Genomic DNA, 12,454 nt, shown 5'->3' on the forward strand with positions numbered 1-12,454 from the left:
AGATAGATAGATAGATAGATAGATAGATAGATAGATAGATAGAACTAGATAGACGGATAGATAGATAGATAGATAGATAGATAGACAATTAGATAGATAGATAGATAGATAGATAGATAGATAGATAGATAGATAGACAGATAGATAGATAGATAAATAAATAGATAGATAGCTGGACGTCGAAATCTAATTGAGCCTTTGAATCTGAGAAAAGTGACAGCTGATAAAAAAGAAACGGAGAGGGAGAAATTGATCTCAAGAAGCACACCCCCTGAGCAAAGAAATGTGACATTCCAGGATGAAAGTTGCCAAGATTGGCAGCGAATTAAGGGAGGAACTGAGAATGAAGCCGGAGAAGGCGACATTTCTGTCACAGCTTTGCCCCTTTATATGTTTTCATTCTAGAGTCTTGGAAATGATCCGTACAATCCTGATAGGTTTGCCTGGTGCGTTTGATTGTAGTACGTAAGAATACATACGATATGTTACCATCAGATGACAGTCATGGCTACATCATGTACACAACGTGAATGAAGGATGTAAAAAGAAATTGATGAATTAACACTGAGCTCAAAGTCATGAAAGCCCCTATTGCTATCTCTTTGCAAACGATGAAACAAAACGCGCACCTAATATAATTACTCCATCTTTCATCCACCAAATGACTGAGAACCTGTATGAAGTATGGCTAGTCTTTTCTTCAATTCAAATATTAAAACAAACACACACTAACGAACAAACAAACACACACATTCTAGGTTCAATAATACAAACATTATTCATTACGTAAAGCACTGTGTAATGCACGAGACAGCTTCGTGATTATTGCAATTGCGTATACACACAGAGCCGATAAAATGGCAGATGACCAGGAGTTGTGAAGAAGTTTCTAGGATTTGAATGGGTGCCACCTGCGTATTGAAAAGACTGCAACCCCTCCCCCCCCCCCCCCCCCCCACCCGCATCGGAGCTGAAATTTCCTCTCCCTATTTTAGCTCAAGTTTGAGCTTTACGAGTCAACGAAAAACTACCTGAGGAAAAAAAAACGGGGGAAAAAGAGGCGGAATTTGAACCTGTGTTTATGGCAGATGTATGACGGGTGAAGGCCCGGTCCCCTGACGGCTGGATCCGCTTCGAAGAGATAATGCGCCCTAATGGGTTCCGATTGTCGCTCAATTAAAAGTGCACCTATCAGAAACGACCCGTGCAACGCTCTGTATAGGGGTTCCATTAGCCGGAAGACTGTATGCACAGACTGCAACATTATTGGACTCTCCGCCGCATCCGATCTTTAACGCTGTATCTAATTGTTACTATAGTTGATGTACTTTTTGTTGGCTTAGTTTTCTTAATCGACGGTCCGTCAGATAAAGACGTAATAGCAACTTGATCGTTGTCTAATAGCTTGTCTTTGCTCATGTTGCTATCATCGTTTTCTGCGGTCGATGGCTATGCACTATGCGTACTAGTGATACAAATTTGATAATTTAGTTATACATGTAGTGGTAGTGGACTTGAAATCATTATTCATCATTGCTAATCATTGTAATTTCAACGAATCCTGGTTAGACGCATCCTTGTGATTCAGGCTGAGGATAGCCGTTATATTTCAGTGTTCAAGCAGATGCAATTAATCTCATTTAATCTGGACTGAATCGATTACTGAGAAGACAAAAGACAATGAATGTATTGTGACATTAATGACAGTAAGTTTAATAAATTCCTAAATTGTTGACGTAGACGATCTAGAGCAGATACGAACACATCTTCACTATTAGATGATGCTGCATCTTTACACGCTTAAACAAGTCATCCGTATTGTAAGAGAACGAACCAATATTTCCAGACTGTTGAGACCCCCCCCCCCTCTTTCCTTCTTCCTCCTCCTACGTCCTACAATGATTATTGGAGTTACTTTGTTTGTTGTAGTCCGCGCTGTGGAGGTAGCGGGATTACGTCGAGCAAACAACTCTTCGTTACGCACACTGCTCGCGCACCGCCCCCACTCCCATGGACATCCCTTGGTCTTTTTCAGCCCGGGCCCGTGGGCCTGCCGTGTCCAATGGCTAGAATCCTGCGGACGCAGGGAGCAATCGCAGTTTCAATATCCTTATTGATCTTCCGAAAATACTTCTCGCCAAGAGAAGACGCCAACATCTGGCACGGACAGTGATTCATGCTGACACGACCGGCTGACGTCATTGTCACGTGATTGTTCTGTTGGCCGCCGATGTCGGACATTTGTCTACTTTTGTTGTTGTTGCTGCTGCTGTTGAAATCTCAAAAACTGGCTTCATTTCCCCTCAACGATCAGATTGATCTGCAAGCGCTCTGTGAGCAAGGACATATCTTGTGATGCATGAAGAAATGGAGATGATCCATTTTTTGTTATTCACGATCACTAAGCAGGACGAAGAAAAATGCAGAATATCATTTATCATTCTACATCATTATGGATAACCCCATGCTCGCCACGGAACAAGAACACAACGAAGCAAATGAAATATAAGAACATGAATTAGAAGTAGGACGCAATCAAGCTTCCAGTGTCCTACTTCGGACTTTAGGAACATCTGTGTTCAAACTTAAATATGTGTGAATATAACGTGTGTGTCCCGTAACCTTCAGGGTGCAACATCAATTTGCTGTCCGTAGGCATGTGTATGAAATTTGTGCACATTTGACTTACTGGCACAGAGATGGTTAAAGGGATAGTACAGTTTTGGTGGAGATGAGAATTGGGTTTTTAACTTTTTGCGAGATACCAAGAAAACACTTATGATATAGTACAGAACATACCATTTTAAGAGGAATTCAAAGTTTATTTGACGAAGATCGGGTTTGGAATGACTGAAACATCAAAAAAAAAAAAGAGTAAAACAAAGCAATCGTAATAAAGTGTGGGTCCCACACTTTATTAGAATCGCTCTTTTTTGATATCTCAGATATTTCAAAACCAATTTTCATCAAATAAACGTTGAATTCCTCATAGAATTACATGCTCTTTCACATTTTATAAGAGGTTTCTCATTATCTCACCCAAAAATGTTAGAAACCTGAAATTAGGTCTCAACCATAACTGTACAATCCCTTTAATATTCCAACCTGTTTGTGTAGATAAGAAATGTATCACAATTACTACATAGAATGTAAGACATTTCTATAATTTTTTGTCCTCTGCATCTCTAATTCGCCTTTTTTGGTATATTTGTTGAAGATTTGGTAGGAATAAACTGCCAGTTTCTTTTTTAAAATGCTGAAGTATTATTTTAGGTGGATTTTTCATTCCTATGCAGGGCTTGAATTGCCCGAAAAGGGGGAAGTTTAAAGTGAAAACAACAACAATAACAACAACAACAACAACAACCATACCGATGGGTATCTTCCCATAGTGGACTTCGTTAAGGGACCGATACAATATTCATCTTGGCCGCAATACACATATGCAATGACAGCACGGGTTAGGGGGAAATTACGTGGAGGGAGCTGTAATTAAGCAAACTACAAGGGCGAGCGTGCCTAGGATAGGCAAGGCGCAGCACTGCGACGCCTGAACTTACAGTGAGCGGGGGGAAAAAGTAGAAAAATGGATACACCACCGCTTAGATGTCGGAATACGTTGTGTAATCATAGTAATCTAGCGCGAAAGCGCCATAACGCATGCCCATATACGCCAAACAGCGCGCCGGCGGAGCCGCCGAAAATTTGCCGTGCCCTTTCGCCGCGAATCAGCGTCATAAAGACCCGAGCCTCTTCTCCGATGTAATTAGCTTTAATGTCCCGTTCATTTAAGGTATTAATTCGCAGTAACGCAAACGTGCGGCGCATAGATAGGCAAGAGAGCTGAGCTGGGGCTGATTAGCTTGTACTATGTGTGACACAACTCAGACCCAGGATAGAAAGCTTGATTCTCGAGGTCACCAAACGCGCGGTCTGTCTATATTTACATTATAATGCTAAGACGTGAACACATTTAATTCCTTGTTCTATTTTTCCCGTCCAGTACCATTTCTGTTCTTCTTCTTTTTTCTTCTTCTTTCGTCAGCACATTATCAGCAGGGCTCCAAGACCACATTGCCAATATTCGTCCTTCTACGTCTGTCTAGTGACTTTACATTCTTCCCAGTATCAGAGAGTTCTTTTGATAATCGACCCGTCGCCCCATGTTTGCATGCCTTATGTCATTGTCTATTACCTCAAACACAATAAGACCGAATTCACATCTTCAGACACTTTAGACACATTATACTTTTTACATTATGATTATTATGTATCATGTTTATAGTTGGGTTCTTTTTTCATCCTGCAGACTCTATCATGCAAATTCCAGTATTTTTATTTCTATTTCTATGTCAATCAAATGACAAAAATCAATCATAAACAAGCATGCTTATACGATGTGCGTGGTTTGTACACGCTTTCAAGTAATGTGGGCAGAAGAGCGAACATTTTTTTTTTTGGATCCTTTCATTTCCCGACTACATTTCCAATACAGTGGTATGTACAAGTGTGTGTGCGTGCGTGTGTGTGTGTGTCGGATTCATTGAGCAAGCAACCCCATTCGTAACGCGTTCGCTGCGGTTTTCTCTGTTCACTCATAAATTAACACGGACGTGTTGGTTGAACGTCGCCTGAAGATAGCGAACATTTGAGATGAATTGGATGTCCCCAACACATTTTTCAACCACAATCATGCCATTTGATGAATAGACACATCTGCCCCAATATAACTATAATACTGATCTTACATTGTGGCCGCACCCTGAGTCATTCCTAGACCTATATTAACACACACATACACACACACGACAAAAACAACAACAAAATCATTATAAACAAATGAAAACACCTTTTTCCCCTAAGGCAGATGCTATGACTCTGTGAATGCGATACGTTTTAACTTGAAAGGAAACCGCATAGGCACAACTTTTATGAAGTGATTTTGTGATTTTTTTTTTCTCAGCATAACTTTGATTTATTGGTACCCATGTGATCAGACGTTGCTTGGTAAAAATGAAAGCAACATGTTTCTTTTGATTGTGAGATATCATGGAGTAGTCATATCAATCAACGTAAGCCACAGAACTGCTTGTTGGGGTCGACTAATCAAATTTACTATATAACAAGAGCTATGTGGATTCCATGAAAATGCTACATCCCATAGATGGTATAATGCAAAATATGCATATATTATACATTATATGCATATGTTATAATATTACATAACAATGAGAGAAAGAGAGAGAGAGAGAGAGAGAGAGGCAGATAGAGAGAGAAGATCAGCTGATGAAATAATTACCCACTACAAAATGTTTTCGACAAGGTTAGCTACAACTTATCTCAGATTAACGTATGACCCCATGTACAACAGCTGACACATAAGCGTGACAGCGCGTTGTCTATATTGTGTACAAATCGCAATTCGGCACAGTCTAAACAGAGGGGTTTTCGAACGTACACACTGGGGGGAAAGAATCAGAATGTACGAGGGAATAAGACAATACCATTGTGATTTATCTGAAGCCTCTCGCAGCTCAGTTCGACATGATTGCATGATCGGCACACCCGAGTTGGATTTATCCTTCAGATACAGTACCATGTAAATGTAATAAATGTGAGCCAAATACGAACATCGACAAGACTTTTTTTCACCAAAGATGCTACACAACGTGCTCTGGGTCTATGAACCAGGCACAAAACCTCTCAAAGAGTTCGGTCTTGTCCTCGTTTTCTAAAGACCGTGGTACTTATTTGGATGTCATTGGGCTTTTAAATTTCTTCGTTTATATTCTTTTTTGTTTCTTTCTCGATTTTTTTTTCAACATTTGGCCTGCCTTCTTGGGAAAAACAGAGAGAGAGAGAGAGAGAGAGAGAGAGAGACAAGAAGAAGAAGAAAACGAAAAAGAAAAAGACATAGAGCTTCAGAAAATAATGGGAAAGTTTTGATGACACGACGATGTATACATGTGCTCATGAATTAATTAAACCACTGTTTCCATGGTTGCAGGGGTCATTGTTCGGCTTGCTACACCGACCGGCTCGTGCATGACTGATGCGCTGAACTTAACCCTAGAATTGAGAACGACAATACCCGACTGAAAGCATGAGATAAAAGTGTGTCATCTACTAAAGCCCAATATCATCTAACTCTGCTTTACTCGTTTTGTTTTGTTTGATTTTTCGATGAGTGTCACAATGAATTCACCGTAATCTCCTATTCATCAACACTCACAACCTATGTCAAAATAAGGTACGTGAATAAGTAGTGTATATGGCGAAAGATATAATGAATTTACGTATTGTAATGGTTAGCCTGGTCAAGTCACGCGAGAGAAACAAGCCAACGAATCACAACTACACTGTTTAGATTTTCTTTGGTCTCCTCTTGTTTTCGGATTGGTTTGTTGTTGTTGTTGCGGTTGTTGTTGTTATCATCATTATTATTATCATTATTATTATTATTATTATTATTATTATTATTATTATTATTATTATCATTATTGTTGTTCATGATGAAGATGATGATGATGTTGTTGTTGTTGTTATTGCTGCTGCTGCTGCTGCTGTAGTTGATGTTGATGATATCTGCTATTCAACGATTAATACGAATATCAGATATAGAGGGCTATACAAAACACGATTATATCAGTGTAATGGGGATAGCGAGGTCATGTTAGAATTTCGTTTTCTTTCTTTCGCTTTGACTCACCTTGAGGCCAAATGGCCCTACTTTAAAATAGAGAGGAATTGGTGGTTACACCCAGGTAATATCTCCCTGCTGTTTGATTTAATCTGGTGCGCATGTTCACCGCCTCTCCCTGGGAGAAACCCCGGGCCAGATTGGTTGGAGGAGGAGGGGAGGGGAAGGTATTGGGGGAAATCTCCTGTTTGCGGACACATATTTATTGAACGAATTGTCTGGATGCGTGCCCATGGAGACTCGAGTGGTATCTTAGCAATACCTCGTAAAGAGGAAAATGGAAAAAAAAAGAAGGAAATGTACTCCCCTAAAAACCGAAGAGCAGAGATACACCAAGGAAAGACGAAGACAAACACAGTGCAATTCAGATTAACCTGTGCGAGATACTCTTTGTTGGAAAAAGCCCCCACAAAGTTACACTATTCATTTCCATGCGAAAAGAGTTATTTGGTGATGTTACGAGGTGACGTCTTTTTAAAAATGAAGTATCTTCTACTCTTCCCGTCAATGAATGCAAATTGTCACGTGTCCCTTTCTATTTGAATACAATCACATCCATCAATGGGTTCGTGACTTCGTGGCTTAATATAATACTCTATGTGATACTGAATATGCCTTTAGCATAATTTATTCATCCATTAAACTCTGACCCCCATCGGATCACCCCCCCCCCCCCCACCACCACCACCACACACAAGCAACCGATTTTACTCCATTTTGATAAGTTTCAACTTGTACAGATATATTTCCACGGCAAAAACTCGTCAGAAATTAGTAATGCTTACCTAGTGCATGGTGTTATAATACGTGAGAGTAAAACTTTAAAAAAGGTAATTTACTTCTCCCCATCCCCCCCCCCCCCCGAAAGAAAAAAAAGGGGGGCTAAGAGTATGAAGAGTAAACGTTGTGTGGTATTAAAGCTGTATATTCTCGTTCTCATATGCCTCGCGTTTTTCTTCCGGCTCGTTGCATTGAATCATGAGTCTGTCATTCATATCCATAACCCATTTCCCCCCCTCCAATACAAAATATACACACAACGTCCACGTACGCATAGTTAAGGCATGCAAGGTCCAGTATTGTATTGCACATTTGTATTCCAGTATGAGGTAACTACCGCCAAAGAATGGATAATGGATCCATGCACGAGCAAAGCAACCTGGAGTAAGAAGGCACATTAACCTACATTTTTTCTTCCCCTGAATTAGAAACCTCGCAGGAATGATAAACAACAATAACAACAACAAAATATGATATTGGCATTTCTAAAAGGGAACTGCAGCACTGCACATTCTCTGCTCGGCTGAAAAGAGATCGCCATTTTTTGCGTGACCTTCCACTTCGGCAAATAACCTCGATAAACCAACATGTCCCCCGGGGAAAATGAAATTAAGATTTGATATTCTGCGCTTCGTGCAGCACAGTTTGCACAATCTTTTGTGTATAGGTTTTTTTTTTCTCTCCATTCTCATTCTTTTCATATTACTCACATTGACTCTCATTTCGCGTGTCTGTATGGTCTGACTTGTATGAGTCGGTTTCGTGTCTGAATCAATAAATCAATCGCGGCACGAACGGTGGCAATTTTCTCTGGAATAATGTTACTCTCCCGCCAGGGCAACAGAGGGCGAACTTATTTTCATGTTGTCATTTTTTTTCCTTCTAAGAAAGGCAGAATGAGAGTGACATTCGTAAGCCACTTATATGTCGTTACCAATTTTCTGAGTAAATGAGTTAATAACAACTTCAACTAATTATGTTAATGTGACAAAGAAGAAAATACCAGCATTTATTGTATAGTACATCATGTTATTCAACTTACACATGTATACATGTATCATACAATAGATAATCCCAGTAATATTACACGTTATTATACTCTTGTGTCATATTATGATTATGAGTAAAGTCTTTTGCAGGTCGCGAAGGAAAAAAATCTATAGCACAAATAACTGAAAATACACTCCTTCTTTCTCTTCCTATCTCTGATAAACCTATATCCTGTCAAGACACAAGATGACAAACATTACCTTTGTAGGGGATAAAAAGTTGGAAATGTGTTATTTCCTTTCCCTGCCTCATTTGCACAAAACTGAAGGGCGCCAGAAGCACTGAAGCATATCGATGAACTACATGTATAGGCGAGATCATTTCTTTTCATCACCTGATTTTTTAGCAACTACCAACTAGAAATGACTGTAGGTAGAGTTGGAACAGGATGACTACAACCTCAGAGCAAGGCAATTTGACGGATAGGACTTGATAAACGGTACCCATCTAAAAGTCAACATTGATATATAAGATATCCATCAGGCGCTGTAAAGAAAAGTGCATTAACCTTAACCCGTTACCTTCTGTATAATCTGATGCCTCATGGGATAACACAATATGAACGCTCCTGACGTCTGAAGCAAAGACTAAACTATGTTCTTACTTTGACAGAATGAAACAATGGGATGAAAAGGTTGACAGAGAGCAACTAAAGTGGAAGGAAAAATATTATACCTTGTACACACACGCATATCAAAGGATAAATTTATTCACGTTAATGTAAGAAGTATACTGCAATACTGAGGGAGTTAGATAAAAGGTAAGATAACTTTAAGAAAAGAGAATCAAAAGGAAGAAAAATCAAAACAGAATACGAGAGAGGGGAACATGCTATCACATGGGGGGAGATGGTTATAGATACAAACATTTTTTAGGAGTCCCCAAACTGCGATCTACCACGCCTGACCAAGTGCAAACTGTGACCATGGCTCGACAATTGGAACTCGGCGATTGACATTCATCCGAGGATCTTTCACAAATTCAGCTTTAAATGACAGCGTGAATTACCGCTGTCGTTTCAGTACCAGTGTGGGAAAAAAGGAGAGAAGGGACATAAGAATGCATGGAGACATCCAATTTGAACTCGACGACGGGCGATTGCAGGAGGGGGGGGGGGGGGGGCTCAATGCCCGACGATGGTCGGTTGTAATCACTAACCGAGTGCTCGGCGGACGTGTATCACTTCGTCAACGATGTCGTGTCAGAGTCTATCAGCGTCCTCTTTCGTTGTACTATGACTCTGTAACGGTTATGAATTTCGAAGCAGCCCGTGTAATACAACGGCTCCTGCAGGCTCGCTGCTCGAGCACGTTACCGAATAGCGCTCGATGTTGACAAGATGCCGAGCTATATCAAGTATATACAGCCTCTCTCTAAAGGTAGTAGAACATTATCATCTCGCTTGATGTTTACTAATGTAATGATTAAATGCTGATATGAAACATCTTATCTTAACTCACTGATGAGGCTCATACTTCTGATATCAGAAATTATGATAAATCCTGTTTAATTACGTATGCATACAAGTTTTCTCTTCCTTCAGCATATACCTGTTGTAACGGTAACCTGATGTATCAGTCATTGAATGTAGAGTAATCACAATACCTCAGATTTTTTCAACAAAATAATTTGCATCTAACAATCAAGAGCAGTATGATGTATCTGTCTCTTAAACGGTGGTGACTAATGATAAAACTTTTTTTTGCTCGTTAATCAACAGATCAATACAAGTGTCCTCGCTAGATATCGGCAGACACCGCATGTTGCGGAACTTACCCAAGATCACCGAGTACCGACTAGCAGTATGATACAACCACCGCACCCAAAGACAAGTGTTAAAGTTCCTTGCACCCAAGGAAGGCTTATCAACACGAGCTTACATCACATTTTATCCATTCACTCGGCTGATGGTGCCACGGAGATTGGTGAGGCTCAAAAGAACATTGAGCCTATAAAATAGCGCGCAATCTATTGTTTTGTGTCTCTTTCTATCCAATAGCTTCTTGCTCCATTTTTTTAAAGCAAGGACCTATTCTCGTCCAAAGCGAGGAATTTTCTCTCCCTCTCGAGTAACTGAAAGGATTCTATTACATAACACTTCGTACAAGCTTTCAGAGGGTTAGCATATTCCTGCGTGCTTTGGCAGAGAGATCACACAAAGGAGATTCAAAGTCTTTTGTTATGGTAATGAGTTTGACGCCCCAGTCCCTATAAATACCGGGCGTTCCTACTATTCGACATCTTTTCTTCGTGTGTTCGGCAGAGAGTTACCTTACACAGTGCAACTGTGCGTTATAAGCTTCGACGTGTGACAAACCTGTTATGGAAGACAACGGTTCACAGCCGCCGGCGGCAGGCGGGGCTGTAGATCAGGCAGACCTGCGATCTAAATTTTCGGCTCAGGAGAGCGAAATTCAACGTTTATCGGCCCAATTATCTCGCTTCTTAGATGGACAGATGTCTGCCCCTAAAACCTCTGAGCCAGCCCGTCATGCGTTGCATGCGGGGACACTACAGGCTCCTTCGCGGTGTGACCGCGAAGATGATCTACTCAGCATTTTTGCCGAGTCGATCAGTCAGAGTTCTCCACCCAGTCACCCGCCCAGCTATGATCCGGAGGCGGAGTTAGATAGCTTGGTGCAGGCAGCACAGCCCGTGGGAGGCAGTGCAAACGCCGGCGACCAGCTCATTGAGCTGGAAGCAGACGATTTGTACGAAGGACTGGAGGAATTCGGCCCCGCAGTCTCAGAAGGATTGGCCACCAGGCTGACCAAGGCGGTCACCTTGCCCCCACGTAAGGAGAGCGTGGAAAAAATCTCCAAACAGTACATGACGCCCTCGAATGCACGCTCGGTGTGTGCACCGAGAATCGAAGAGCAACTTTGGGCCACGATTCCCCCGAAAAACCGCTCAGCCGACAGCAGAGCACAGAAACTGCAGAAGATGGTGGTTCAGGGGATGCTCCCTTATGCTGAAATCATTCGGGAATTGCAGACAGCGGCTAGAGAACAGCGGCCAATTAATTCGGCGCTCGTCGCTCGACTGGCGGTCGACGGGGTTACTCTGTGCGGTAACGCCTCGTATGAGATGAGCATGAGACGCCGAGAGGAGCTCAAGCCGGCTTTCAATCAGAAATACAGGGGCATATGCAGTAGATCAATCCCCGTGGGGGAAACGCTATTTGGGAAAGACCTGCAAACAACCCTCAAGAATGTTGGCGAGTCCTACCTCGTTGGCCAAAAAGTCAATTCCTCCGACCGGCCGCGTCGTCGGTCGTTCGGTAGCAGACGGATGGAGCCATACCGCCATAATTTCCAACAACGAGATCGACCCTGGGACCGCTCAGCGGACCGGCATGGATTTAGCCGTCGTGCATCTCGCCCGACGGCGACTGCACCCACACCCCGAGCCCCTCCCCCGAAGTTTCGGGCACCATCCACTGCGCAGTACCATCAGGAATCTCCAAAAAACTAGTAAGTCCCCTTTCACGTCATGCGAGACGACTCAGATTTTTCAAAGAGGCGTGGTCTCTCATTACTGCTGATCCCTGGATTTTAGACACTATTTGTGGTTACAAAATCGTATTTGACGATTACCCTCAACAGAACCTTTTTCCTCCTCAATTACCACTGTCAGAGGACGAAAAAGCGGCAATTAATTTGGAAGTTCTTTCGCTGCTCCAGAAAGGAGCAATTTCAGAAATTCCCCAAGGGGAAGCTTTATTTCTGTCCACTATATTTACAGTTCCAAAGAAAACCGGGGATCTCAGACCCATCATTAATTTGAAAAATCTGAACTCGTTCGTTAAGTATGAACATTTCAAGATGGAAACATTTCGAAATGTTAAAGAAATCCTCATGCAATCCGACTACTTAACGTCGCTTGATCTCAAAGATGCCTATTTTTCCATTCCTATTCATGAAG

At 41.6% G+C, this 12,454-nt stretch overlaps 2 protein-coding genes across 2 annotated transcripts in view; one reads left to right on the forward strand and one right to left on the reverse strand.

The window, feature by feature from the left end:
- LOC139743048 (short transient receptor potential channel 4-like) overlaps positions 1-12,454 on the reverse strand; it is a 123,333-nt gene that overhangs the window by 58,410 nt on the left and 52,469 nt on the right. The gene's annotated exons all lie outside the window — the stretch shown is intronic.
- Positions 10,853-12,004, forward strand: LOC139742598 (uncharacterized). The gene has a single exon (XM_071653128.1). It carries the CDS (start codon positions 10,853-10,855, stop codon positions 12,002-12,004), a length of 1,152 nt encoding a protein of 383 aa, XP_071509229.1.

This window comes from Diadema antillarum, unplaced genomic scaffold, assembly GCF_040938485.1.
Source record: "Diadema antillarum isolate AM-2024a unplaced genomic scaffold, OU_Dant_1.0 scf00000033, whole genome shotgun sequence".
In the NCBI taxonomy this organism is placed as follows: Eukaryota; Metazoa; Echinodermata; class Echinoidea; order Diadematoida; family Diadematidae; genus Diadema; species Diadema antillarum.

What these genes read in the sequence shown, in the direction of transcription:
- LOC139742598 (XM_071653128.1), top strand. Translation starts at nt 10,853, where the DNA reads ATGGAAGACAACGGTTCACAGCCGCCGGCGGCAGGCGGGGCTGTAGAT.